Source organism: Ahaetulla prasina, chromosome 16 (genome assembly GCF_028640845.1).
Source record: "Ahaetulla prasina isolate Xishuangbanna chromosome 16, ASM2864084v1, whole genome shotgun sequence".
Taxonomy (NCBI): Eukaryota; Metazoa; Chordata; class Lepidosauria; order Squamata; family Colubridae; genus Ahaetulla; species Ahaetulla prasina.
In genome coordinates this window covers 3,432,501-3,446,506 of record NC_080554.1, presented here as the reverse complement: position 1 = coordinate 3,446,506, position 14,006 = coordinate 3,432,501, and the positions used below count along the sequence as shown (strand labels likewise).

General features: G+C 45.8%; 1 protein-coding gene across 8 annotated transcripts in view; it reads right to left on the bottom strand.

The window, feature by feature from the left end:
• Positions 1-14,006, bottom strand: part of MAPKAP1 (MAPK associated protein 1) — a 128,380-nt gene that overhangs the window by 58,251 nt on the left and 56,123 nt on the right. For all 8 annotated transcript variants that reach the window (XM_058159054.1, XM_058159052.1, XM_058159056.1 and 5 more), the window contains one exon: positions 10,508-10,684. In XM_058159054.1, coding sequence (XP_058015037.1) covers positions 10,508-10,684 — 177 coding nt within the window. The remainder of the gene's footprint in view (positions 1-10,507; positions 10,685-14,006) is intronic.

The following is a 14,006-nucleotide window of genomic DNA, read 5'->3' as shown; positions in this document are numbered from 1 at the left end:
AGGACCCAGATTGTTGGGGGGGCAATAAGTTGACTTTGTATATAAATATGCAAATAGAATGAAGACGATTGCTAACATTGAAGACTATTGCTAACATTGAAGACTTATTGGGGGCAATAAGTTGACTTTGTATATAAATATGTAAATAGAATGAAGACTATTGCTAACATTGATATATTGACCATCAATTGTGTTGTAAGTGTTGTACCTTGATGAACGTATCTTTTCTTTTATGTACACTGAGAGCATATGCACCAAGACAAATTCCTTGTGTGTCCAATCACACTTGGCCAATAAAAATTCTATTCTATTCTATTCTATTCTAGTGTGAGCCGCCCTGAGTCTTAGGAGAAGGGCAGGATATAAATGCAAATAATAAAAAAAAAAGATAGGTAAGACATTTCCCCATTGAAGGAAGGCGTCTTGCAAGGATAGCCACCTTTCGATTTTTTGGGGCAGCGACTAGCAAGGAACTAATTGGTTATCAGAGCTAAAAAAAAGGCCCAGGACAATGTGGGTCCTGCAAGAATGAGATTCTCCGGACAGACCATCTTGGGAATGTTCCATAATTCCCCAACGGACAATCTTTAGGTGGCTAAGAACCAGCCTAAAGAGAAGACCATTGCTGGCCAGAGATGTTGTCTCATCTTGTCCCAATGGTTGGGTTTGTTTGTTTTTTCCCCATCAGCAAAATGGAGCCAGCTAGAAAAATTCTGGCTTGCACCCCTTAAAAACGGAGCAACGGAGGAAGGAGAAAAGTCCCCTCCAGTCTCTCTCGTAAGTACAAAGCTGTTATGACAACTGAGGAGCGTTTGGCCCCCTTCACAAGAACTTGGCTAGAAGCTTCATCTTAAGCTGCCAGTTATACAAATCCTCTTGAAGGGAGGCGGAAAATTCCAGAAGACAAGGAAGTTTCCCTCCCCGTCAGGCTAAGAGATGAGAAAGGAGCGGATCGCCAGAAAAGCAGACGGAAAACAAATATTCAATGAAAAGCAGAACAATTCCAACAAACTAAAGATAGAAGATACGTTAGGTGACTAGGTAACTGATGATGTTACCTAGATTGGTAATGAAAAGTCTGTAAGAAAGCCACCAAGATCAGACAGCACCAAAGACCCCAAAGTCCTCCTCCTCCTCCTCCTCCTCTCCACAAGCCTTCCTTCCTCGCAGCACTGATGCTGTTACCTAGTTGGGTCATGAAACGTCTGCAAGAAAACCACTAAGCTCAGAGAGCACCAAGGACCCCATACACCCTCATTCTCCTCTCTGCTTAGAGATGGAAAATAGTTAAGACATTTTGAAGTTTGGAAAGATACTTTGATTAAGGTGTGGGGGAGAATTTTTTTCCCTTGTTTTTTTTTTCTTTCTTTTCTTTTCTTCTCCCTGCTTCCAACCATACCTGGTCAATAAAACACAAGTCTTTCACAACTTATTCCTTCGCTGGCAAGGAAATACATAATAGGTTCACGCTGAGAAAGGTTTCGATGATTTATAGAGACTTTCTTTATCTGCCGGGAACTTTCCTTTAGACGCGGCACCTTTGCCTAGAGCAGCGGTTCTCAACCTGTGAGTCGGGACCCCGTTGGGGGTCGAATGACGATTTGCCAGGGGTCACCTAAGACCATCGGAAATATGGGAAGTATACTTGCGAGTCGAAGAATCGCGCTCCAATGGTTGACTCCACAAGCCAGCTGCAGGCTCTTCAAATCGCTAGCCGAATTCGGCTTCAGGCGCGATGATGAATTAAAAAAGAGAGAAATCTTTGCTCTGATGTCTCCCTCTCAAGCCAGCTGCAATCACTCCCAATCGCTAGCCTAATCTGGCTTCAGGCGCCATAAACTTAATAGGGGAGGAGTCTCCGCTTTAATGCCTCCGTCCTCAAGGCAATCGCAAGCAGTTCAGATCGCTAGCCAATACGGCTTCAGGCGCGATAAATTCAAAACGAAAATAATTTTACGGTTGGGGTCGCCACATCATGGGGAATTGTATTAAAGGGGTCGCAGCACTATAAAGGTTGAGAACCACTGGCCTAGAGAGAGTTAAGTGGGACACGAAACACCCCCCTTCCCGATTCCTTCCCCTGTTTTAACAGATTGCAAAGTTTTCCATGGCTTTGGTTTCAGACTAAACCTTTCCTTGACATTTAAGACAGCTGCGTGAGGGCAAAGTTGGAGAACGGCAAGAGTACACTAAAGAGAATTTTTTTCTTTTTTTTTGCTGGTGCTCTCTTGGCCCAGCTCCAAAACAAACAGGGTTGCAAAGGAGAGTTCGGGGCGAAGAGGGAAGTTAAAAGTAAAAAGAGCCGAAGAGATCAGGGTGTGAAACACCATTTCTGCTGTCCCAGGTCTGGAAGAGAGAGGGAGGGAGGGAGAAAAAAAATCCCCATTCTGCTGAAAAAACACAGAAGAGTTTCTCTGCTTTTAACTTGGGTGGAATGAGGTCATTAAAGCAACAGCTTTCGACATCTGCTAGGAGTCGGTTTCCTTCAAGGCCATTGCTGGAAACTTTAGGGCGACTTTCCCTTTCTCCCTTACTCAAATTCCCAGTTCAGTTTACATTTATGGGTTCCTCCATGGAAATAGGGAACCAAAGCCAACCTGGCTTGGCTTTTCAAGATCAGATAAGGTCAGAGGGAGCCTTATTACTGGCTGGGTAATCCTTGAAGGTCTATCGCTTCCAACAATGAAGGTTCTAATGGCCAACATCGAACTAAGAGTGGGATTTTTTTCGTGGAGTTGTCCCGACTCCTGGTGTGGGAATCTGATCGTGCTGGGGGATATTCCCTCATCTGAGACAACCGATGTCTTTGGGCCTTCTTGCTTTCTTGTCTTCGTGAATTTTATCCCAATAAACAACCCCTTCAGTTCAGAACTTCTAGTGGCTGCCTGGACTTCCTTCTGGAACGGAAGATTTTAATATTGCAAAGGGATATCTTGCTTTCATAAAACCACAGGTATTTTGTGCCGGAAGGTGGTTTGGAGATATTTCAGATAGATAGATAGACAAACATAATGGATGAATGGAGAGAGAGAAAGAATAAAATGAGATGGATGTTTATGATGGATGGTCGGAATAGACAGAGATAGACTGACAGATATAGAGGAGGGATGGATTGATGGATAGATGACTGGATATATAGAATGAATGGGTAGATGGATGGATGAATATGATGGATGGAATGGACAAATTGATTGACAAACAGATATAATGGATGGATGAATATAGCCAGAATGATTGGGTAGGTGGATGGATAGATAGATATATGGATGGATAAATAGAATGGATGGATGGATCACAATATCCATAGTTTCCCACTCTGGGGTTCCAACAGAACTCTCCAGAGAAGACTTCACTGCTTAGAAAGTCCATGCAAGGACCTTGGAGATCACCTAGTTCAAGCCTTGTTCAGTTCAAGAATCTGTGATTATCACTTTCCCCAGTCTATGACCCTGCAGCTACAACGTACAGAAGAAAGGGAGTTATGGAGGATGGGAAAGAAGGAGGAAGAGGAGGAGGAGGAGAAGGAGAAGAAGAAGAAGAAGAAAAGAAAGAAGAAGAAGAAGAGGAAGAGGAAAAAGAAGAAGAAGAAGAAGAAGAAGAAGAGGAGGAGGAGGAGGAGGAGGAGGAGGAAGAAGATAGAAGAGGGAAATTGAATGAACTTTTGTGGCTCTTCCAAACAGACCTTCCTTCCCTCTTGTCTCCATCCCTTCGCCCTCAGTTCTAGGATAAACAACCCCCTTCCATCTTGAGAGCAAAACCTGCCTCTCCCCACCCCGCCGCAAAAGCTGACAAATTAATTGCTCCAATCCCTCCATTACTGAATCATGTCTGAACGTCAGCCATCCTTTACCTCAGACCCTGGAGCCTGTCCCAGAACCAATCTTTAAAAGTTTATTTTACTGATCAAAGCAATAATATTACATTGGTGGTGTTTTTTTTTTTAAAGGAAAGCAAAGGGCAGGCTAAGGAGCTGGCGGGGGGAGGGGAGAGGGAGGGAGAGAAAGAGAGAGAGAGAAAGAGAGAAAATGAGAGAGAGAGAGAAGGAAAGAGAGAGAGAAAGAGAGAGAGAGAGAGCAATAGAGAGAAAGAGAGAAAGCAAGAGAGAGAGAGAAAGAGAGAGAACGAGAGAAAAAGAGAGGGTGAGAGAGAAAGAGAGAGAGAGAAAGAAAGAGAGAGAGCAATAGAGAGAGAGAGCAAGAGAGAAAGAGAAAGAGAGCGAGCAAGAGAGACTGAGAGAGAGAAAAAAAAGAGAGAGAGAAAGAAAGAGAGAAAATGAGAGAGAGAGAAGGAGAGAAAGAGAGAGAGAAAGAGGGAGAGAGAGAAAGAGAGAGAGAGCAATAGAAAGAGAGAAAGCAAGAAAGAGAGAGAGAGAAAGAGAGAGAGGGAGAGAGAGAGAGAGAGAGAGAGAGAGAAAGAGAGCAATAGAGAGAGAGAGAGAAAGAGAGAAAGAGAGAGCAAGAGAGAAAGAGAAAGAGAGCGAGCAAGAGAGACTGAGAGAGAGAGAGAAAGAGAGAGAGAGAGAGAGAAACAAAAGATGGAAGGAAAAATCCTCTGCCTTTGACTATATTTAGTGGAACTATTCAAGTAAGTGAGGATTTGGCAACGGCTGCGGCCCAACATTATAAGCAACGAGATGCTTATTCTGGATCGGGGCCAGGGAGGGCCGCGAAATGGGCTATTCGGAGTCGAGGGTTGACAGGCAGGGATTCGGAGGAGGGAGAGGAGAGGAGGCCTTCAGGAAAAAAAAAAAACACGACTGCAGAACATCTGGGTTCTGTACGAATGCCTGGGGAAGATGCGCGCAGGTGACTTTAGGGTCTCCTGGGGCTGGAATCGCCCTCGATCGGCAGAGCGGGAATCCTCCCCCCACTCCCCGAAGGCATCTCTTCACTTGGGACCTTCTCTAGTTACCGAGGGGTGGGGGGGCACCTTGGCATTTCAAGGAGACACCCCCATTGGGGGGGAAGAAGGAATCTCTCAAACGTTGGGTGGCCTCCAACGGTGATGACCACATTTAGACCGACCGATAGAAGAGAAGGTTTGTGGCTCAGGCTTTAATGGTGGGGCCCTTGAGCTCCATTGAAGGGTTGTGTGTATGTGTGTGTTTTTTTGGCAGACGTTTGATGACTGAACTAGGCAACGTCATCAATGCTAGAAGAGAGGGGTGTTTATGGAGAAGAGGAGGAGGAGGAGGAGGAGGACTGTAGCATCCTTAGTGCTCTCTGAGCTTGTTTGTTTTCTTGCAGACATCTCATAACCTGAATAGGTAACAGCATCAGTACTAGAAGGAAGTAGGGTATAGGGGAGGAAGGAGGAGGAGGAGGGGGAGGAGGACTGTAGCATCATTGGTGCACTCTGAGCTTGTTTGTTTTCTTGCAGACATCTCATAACCTGAATAGGTAACAGCATCAGTACTAGAAGGAAGTAGGGTATAGAGGAGGAAGAAGAGGAGGAGGAGGAGGAGGGGGAGGATGGTATTTTGGGATGTTAAGAAGTAATTAGCCCAGGATAACATGACCACCGTCCCCCGTCCCCCTCCCACCCCTCTTAAAAAAAAAAAAAGAAATCTGGCTTGCCTCTTAACTCTCTTTCCTCCCCATCATTTCACAAAAACATACCTGGGTGACAAGGTTAAATCAAGCAGAGTAAAATCCCGGGCACTTATCATCCTCCGGCGTTCCTGATAAATTGTGCGGTAGGGGAATAAAGGATTACGCTCTGTATTTTTTCATTACCCTTTCCTTTTGTTACCGAATACATAAATCCATTGTGGCACAATGTAATATGTATCATCGGGCTACACCTGTGGACACTTCATAGCGGATGCCATGTCTCTGCCGTCAGGAGTGATGAGTGAAACCCCCCCCCGTGCCCCCCCCACGCTCTTCCCCCCCCCCGGTGAATGTTAATGATAGTGATCATTCTCAGGTAACGCGACTCTCCATCTTCTGTTCCAAGCCTCCACGCGGAAGCCGGGGTGGTGAGGTTCGGGAGAGGGGAAAGGAAGGGGAGAAGAGGAAGAATGGATGGATGGATAGATAGATAGATAGATAGATAGATAGATAGATAGATAGATAGATAGAGCGGGCAGGCAGATGATAGAGAGCGATAGAGAAAGTGAGAAAGAGAGAAATACAGAGAGGAGACAGAGACAGAGAAAGATAGAATAGATAGATCAATAGATGGTTATGATAGATGATAGATAGATAGATAGATAGATAGATAGATAGATAGATAGATAGATAGATAAGGCAGGCAGATAGATGAGAGAGAGAGAGAGAGAGAAAGAGAGAGAGGAGACAGAGAAGAGACAGACAGAGAGAAAGCTAGATAGATAGCTATAGATAGAACAGATAGATCGATAGACGGTTATGATAGATAGATGATAGAAAGATAGATAGATAAGATAGATAAGATAAGATAAGATAGATAGATAGATAGATAGATAGATAGATAGATAGATAGATAGATAGATAGATAGATAGATAAGGCAGGCAGGAAGGTAGATGATAGAGAGAAAGAGAAAGAGAAAGAGGAGAGACAGAGAGACAGAAAGATAGAGATGGATGGATGGATAAATAAGGCAGGCAGATAGATAATAGGGAGAGACAGAGAAAGTGAGAAAAGAAATAGAGAGAGAAGAGAGAGAAGAGAGAGAGAGAGAAAAATAGACATACAGATAGATAGATGACAAAGAGAAAGAGAGAGAGTGAGAGACAGAAAGAAGGATAGATGATAGAGAGAATGACAGATAAACAGAGGACACAGAGAGAGAGAGAGACAGAGAAAATGCACGACACCCCCCCCCCACAAATCGATTAAGGGGGGAGAAGAGAGGGAAATAAATAAATTTCTTCTTCAATCACCCAAGATGAAGCTACTCGGTGATGTAGGAGATGACCAGGCTAAGCCCGAGGGAGGGAGGGGTCAAATGCGTTATCAGTCACGCGTCCCTTCATGCCCACAAGGGATTTAAGCCCAACCCACCGTGAATTCCTTTGGCTCTTATCCACTGCCAATTTGCTTTGACCATTAGTAGTTCAGGTTCTTTTAGAAACCTTCACCTAACACGGCTGACACCGCGCCTCAAGACCGTTGAGTAAGTGCAACGTTTTGTCCGTTTCCTGTCCCAATATATGAACTCCTCGCTCCAGCACGGATACATTCAACAGCTCTTGAGAACCTTTCAACGTTCCTAAAATGGGTAGTTTTAGCTTCACCCGCGGTGCTACTCTACCTCAACAGAAGCACAGCAGCTTCTATGGAAGCAAACTGAAGGTCAGAACGTCTTGGTTGCCTCCAGGACTGGAGAAAAAAAAAATTGCATTCTAACCAGAAGGACCTTCCTCCGTCATCCGTGGAATCAGCAACCTCCTTGCTAGCTTGCATGTGAATTGACGATGTCTTAAGAATGTGGTCCTAAGGAACCGAGGAGATCACTGTCTTAGGAACCGAGGAGATCGACGGACCTCTAGAAAACGATCCAGCGGTGGAGATTTTTTGCAGGATCGTCTCTAATAAAATCTTGGCGCACGAACTTAGGAAGAGTCGCGTTTTCTGGGGACGCAAGCGGATATCCAAAGGTTGATATCGAGCTTAAAGCTTGACGTCCACTTTTGGAAGGACCCGCTCCCTAAGACTCGTCTTGGAAAAATCCCACCTCCCCACAGATGAAATGGGGTGGTGGTGAGGAGAAGGAGACCTGGCACCTGACCTCAGACAAGGATGCCTGGTTTTTTTTAGCCTGACGGGTCTTCTCAAAAGCCATCAGCTCGGGGAGACTAATGGCTTCGTTCGAAAGCTGGGATGGCTGCCCTCTGTCTTCTCCTTGCGTAACTTTGCCAGAGTCCTTGGGAGTTGCCAAATTCGGTCACGCCTGCTTAGCTCTCTCGAGTGATGGTGCCAAAAGAGAAAATCAGACACAGATGTATTTCAGTGCTCGGCGATGCCAGACAGAGAGACAGCTAATAGCTTCATTTCGACCCTCCCCTACCAGCTGGGCACAGGTGGGGGTGGGGGGGTGGGGGGGGATAATGAGGTGCCTTTTCCTAATCAAACTCAATTATTTAACACTCTCCGTAGCGGCAAAGAAGTTCGGCGCTCAGTTCCGACGTATTTCAAGCCTCGGAGCGGGTCCTCTTTCAACCACCGGTGGGGAGTAGTAGAGTCAAAAAGTTGGCATTGATTGGGGCGCGATCTTTTGAGTGGGCAGGAAAGTCTGGCTGCCTCCTTCACCTCTGCGGGAGAATGTTCCTGTCAGGTCCCAGATATTTCTACAGGGACGCTGGCATTTTGCAGTGGGAAGGAAGGGGAGGAGGAATGGAGTGATCTGTATATGAAGTTTCTGTTTCCTTGCAATGATGTTGTGTGGGAGGGGTTTGGTTAGCATTTAAATAGCTGGTTTTAAGTGAGAAGCTTCAGTTCTTGCCTAGATCTCTTGTTATCACAAACCTTCCAATCAAAGCTGATGTCGTGTCCCACTCCCCCTTCGACGACCGGGTCTAGGAAGTCCGTATCAAACGTGGCAACAAAGCCTCTGCAGCTTGTCAAAGTCCTTCAAGGTTTATCAGGGCAGGCAGGAGTCCAAGTTGTGACTTCAGCGATAGAGTCCGATAGCAGCAAACTAGACGAGACTTTGCTTGACTCAAGGTTGGAATGCCACAAGCAGGTCCTTTATATAGGCTGTGGGGTGTGGCTCCATGACTCAGCATTTATCCAGGACTGCCCCTCCCTTCCTTCTGCTGGCGTTGCCTCTCAGATCTCCGGAAGCGAGGATCCTCCCACTTTGAATTCTCTTCAGCTGGATCTGCTGTCAGTAATTCCAGCATGTGGCTGGCTTCCTGCTCACACGCTGTAGGAGTGAGGTTTATCAGGTTTGTTTGTTCATTCCTGGAATCCTCTCCGGGCATGGGGCCAGGGCCGGGGGCTGGAGGCATGACAGGCCGTTCATCTTCATTATCAGACTCGGAGTCTGATAACAGGCCTGGGTGTAGACGGGAGGGGCCCGGCTGAGGAGAGGAGGGAGGACAAGGCGCAACAGCTCCCTTTGGAACACACTGCAGTTTCAAGAGTCCTGCTTTCTTGGGAAGATTGGCGAGGCAAGGCCTTATAGTTCCATCTAAAATCTCTCCCGACGTCAACTGCGGACGTGGCAACTCAATGGGCGGTTTCACACCGCTAAGAACAGATTCGGCATTTCAGCGGAAACCTATTAGCTATCTAACCTTGCAGTTGGCCCCTTGCAACAAGGATCCCTGAAATGACAGCTGCCTGCTAATCCTTTGCTAGAATTATTATTATTATTTTTTAATTCTGTGTACGTTGCTAAGAACCGAAGACAAGGATCTTCTCGGTCACAAAGAGCCAGGAGTATTTGTAGAGTTCAAAGCAGATGAAGAGTTTGTTATTGCTACCTATAGACAAGCATCTGGTCAATTAATGGTCAAAATTAAATCGGTGCCAGGATCATTGGAATTCACAGGGCTGGACTTGGTACTCTTGTGGCAACGCAATGATTCCAAACTGATGACATTTTTAACTCCGCCTTCCCACTCAGCCTGCTCATCTCCTACGGATCGAATATAATGCGGTATGCGCTAATGTGCTGAATGCTTAACTTCTGGGATTCTTAGTGGCCACAGGGCTGCAAGTGATGGGATGTGTATCTGCATGGCTATTCCGCTGGAGAAAATGGTCTCCAGGATATAGTTCCTGGCCCATGTCCTTCCTTCCTTCCTTCCTTCCTACCTACCTACCTACCTACCGCATATTACCCTTCCTTCCTTCCTTCCTACCTACCTACCGCATATTACCCTTCCTTCCTTCCTACCTACCTACCTACCTACCTACAGCATATTACCCTTCCTTCCTTCCTTCCTTCCTTCCTTCCTTCCTTCCTTCCTTCCTTCCTTCCTTCCATCCATCCTTCCTTCCTTCCTACCTACCTACCTACCTACCTACCTACCTACCTACCTACCTACAGCATATTACCCTTCCTTCCTTCCTTCTTTCCTACCTACCTACCTACAGCATATTACCCTTCCTTCCTTCCTACCTACCTACCTACCTACAGCATATTACCCTTCCTCCCTCCCTTCCTTCCTTCCTTCCTTCCTTCCTTCCTTCCTTCCTTCCTTCCTCACGTAGCTGCTCATCTCACAAATGTCTGGATGGTGAAGTCAAAATCAGAGAAAAGGAACAGAAAAGAGATGATTTCATATATAAATTTCCCAGGTTTGTAGGACAGGGTTGCAAGTTTGTAGGATAGGGTTGCAAGCTTTGTCGAGGGTTGCAACCCTCAACAAAGGCCTGGGTGCCAAATATATTGCACTGCCCAACCACAATGTTTTTTAAATACTTTGAGGAGCATCTTTTCACTGATCTTCCATTACTGTTCCCGCATGAACTTGAGCATAAGAGGAAGAACGGAGCACCATATTCTTATTATACTCATATTCTTATAGCGGCCAGTTAATTGGTCAATAAATAGGAGAAGGAAGAGACTTACATTCGGACAAAAAGAGACTGCTTGGCTACCAAGCCCGGCGATGAATACTTCTCGACCAAGGCCAGCGTACTGAAGCCGAACTTGTGAATGGGTTCGTTGCAATCCAAGGGTGGGAAATCCGTGTCAACTTCCCCATCGTCTTCGGCAATATGAAGGCAGTAAGCACAGACGTTGTCGCTGCGAGGAACGGGGAGAAAGAGAAGTTAAGGAGGACCATCTAGGAAGAAAGAAACAGGCCACGTTTTATGAATCGTGACTGCGATGTTCAGTTTGGTAAATCATGGAGATTCCTTGTAAACGTTCGCCAAGCAGACACGACATTTTAAATTTCGAGTGTTTGGGAATGAATACACACTCTTGTCGCCCTGGGTTGTTTGGGTTGCGACGTCTCAGAATTTTTAACCCCCTGGCGAACTTGAGTTTCCCTTCTCCCTCGTTCAATTCGACAAGTCCCGAGTTGAAGTTTTCACTGTCTGACTGATGCTGAAATTAATTAACAGCCAAGCGCATGTTAATTGTTTAATTGGCCGCTTGATCTATATGGATCATTTTTGGAAAGGAGCATTAAAGGAGTTGATTTACAAAGTTTATTGATTGGATGTGACAGTGAATTATTTTGCCGGCTCCCTGATTTGCTATTTCCCCCAATTAATTCGCATAACTTGGGTTGGTAACTTACGTTCACCAAGCGTGCCCATTCCAGGTAATTCATCCTTTAAGCTGTCATTGATTATATTAGAGGTAATAACAAGCCCCCTAAAGTTTCTCTAGCTGTTCAATGGTAGCCAGGTAACCAGAAAATAACAGGGTCCTGGAATACAACTAATCCATCGTTTAGTGACTGTTCCGAGTTAACAACGGCATCAATGACTTATGACCGATTTTTCACGCGACCAAAGGGTCCTTGATGGTCTCCGAGCGTGGTGGTTTTCTTGCAGACATCTCATCACAGACCCTGTACCATTCTTGCAGACTCTATATACAGTAGCATTTCAGACAGGTGCTGTCCAGTCTTTTTAAGAAGAGACACCTCTGTCTCTCTGAATCAAGAAGAGGGCCGTGAAAATATTTACAGATCCCTCCCATCCAGGACATAAACCGTTTCAACTCCTACCCTCAAAACGACGCTATAGAGCACTGCACACCAGAACAACTAGACACAAGAACAGTTTTTTCCCAAAGGCCATCACTCTGCTAAACAAATAATTCCCTCAACACTGTCAAACTATTTACTAAATCTGCACTACTATGAATCTTCTCATCGTTCCCGTCGCCAATCTCTTTCCACTTATGACTGTATGACTGTAACTTTGTTGCTGGCAACCCTTATGATTTATATTGATATATTGACCATCATTTGTGTTGTAAATGTTGTACCTTGATGAAGGTATCTTTTTTTTTATGTACACTGAGAGCATATGCACCAAGACAAATTCCTTCTGTGTCCAATCACACGGCCAATAAAAAAATCTATTCTATTCTATTCTATTCTCTGTGAAATGGTAGAGCGTGGAGTCTGTGTTATCCTATCTCACGTTTTCGAAAGGGGCCCTGTTTTTATGGCCAGCATTGGAAGCTAGAGTAGGATAGAATAACAGAGTTGGAAGGGACCTTGGAGGTCTTCTAGTCCAACCCCCTCCTCAAGCAGGAGACCCTACACCACTTCAGACAAATGATTATCCAACATCTTCTTAAAAACTTCCAGTGTTGGAGCATTCACAACTTCTGGAGGCAAGTGGTTCCACGGATTAATTGTTCTCACTGTCAGGAAATTCCTCCTTAATTCTAGGTTGCTTCTCTCCTTGATTAGTTTCCACCCATTGCTTCTTGTCCTGCCCTCAGGTGTTTTGGAGAATAGCTTGACTCCCTCTTCTTTGGGGCAGCCCCTGAGATACTGGAACACTGCTATCATGTCTCCCCTAGTCCTCCTTTTCATTAAACGAGACATACCCAGCTCCTGCAACCGTCCTTCATATATTTTAGCCTCCAATCATCCCCTAATCCTCTTTGTTGCTCTTCTCTGCACCCTTTCTAGAGTCTCAACACCATTTTTACATCGTGGCGACCAAAACTGGATGCAGTATTCCAAGTGTGGCCTTACCAAGGCTTTATAAAGTGGTATTAACACTTCATGCGGTCTTGATTCTATCCCTCTGTTGATGCAAGCAGGTCGCCTGGGGTGGGGTGGGGGTGGACTACAAGACCTCGACTACAAGCTCCATCCTGACGATTCGTTACCCAAACTAGGTAACATCATCGCCGCTGCCTATCTGAGCACTGATGGCATTACCTAGTTGGGTGATGAAACGTCGGCAAGAAAACCCGCCCAGCTCAGAGAGAAGGACCCCCCCCTCCTTTCAACCCCCCCCCCCCGAGCTGCAAAATATTCTCCTTGGTCAGTTTAACACGGCCGTTGCAGCCTTTCTGTGGTCACGTGATCAAAATTCGGGTGCTCGGCGATGGTTCATATTTATGACGATCGCCATGTCCGGGGGGGGTGGGGGGTGGGCGTCACCTGATCACGGAGCTTTCCAGAACTTTCCAAACTGGCTCCCAACAAGCCAAATTAAAGGCCTTGCCCTGGCGGATGCGTTCGACTGATTCAACTAAGCAAACCATGTTTCCATGTCGTGCGACGGTTTCTCTCCTGCTAACATCCTGGTTGTGTGTTGGTTTGGTTTTTTGTTTTGTTTTTTGCCTCTGTGCTTCCTTTTTTGGTTTCCCTCCTCAGACAATAGATGGTTAAGAGAAAAAAGGGGTGTAAACAGTGGTGGGATTCACTGACTAGAGATTATAATTTAGGAATTATTTTGGATTATGATTGTTAGTTTTGACACCCTGCATTTTGTTCTGGGAAGTCGGGTGGGGGTGGGGGTAAGGGGAGGGAACTGGGGGGTTGAGGGTAGAGGATGGAATGATGGTTAATGTACAGGGATTATTGAAGATGTATAAATATAATTAATGTAGGGTCGGGTCTGCCCAGTTACCATTTTAGAACGGTGGGGAGGGAGAAAAGAGGAGAGAATAGGAGGTAGGAAAGAGGAGAAGAGGAAGGAAGAGAGGGAGAAGAGGGAGAAGGAAGGTGGAGGGTGGAGGGAGGAGAGGATGTAGATAAGAGAAGGAGAGGAAGGTCTGGAAAGTAAAAGAAGGTAGAAGAGGGAAGAGTGTTAAAAAGGGGGGTGGTGACTGGGCAAGCCCGACTAATTGTATATAACTGTACATTGGATGAGCTGTTTGATATGATTGTAAAAATAAAACTTTTTAATGAAAAAAAAAAAACAAACAGTGGTGAGATTCAATGTTTTTTTGACTACCGGTTCTGTGGGCGTGGCTTGGTGGGCGTGGCCAGGGGGGTGACAGGCAGCACTTGGTCTCCTGCACCCTCCTGGGAGCCCCCCCCCACAACCTGTTTTGGGCCTAGGCCTCCCTGCGCTTACCTAGGAGCCAAAACGGGATGCGTGGGGACTCCTGGAAGGGGCGGGGCCAGCCAGCAAATTAA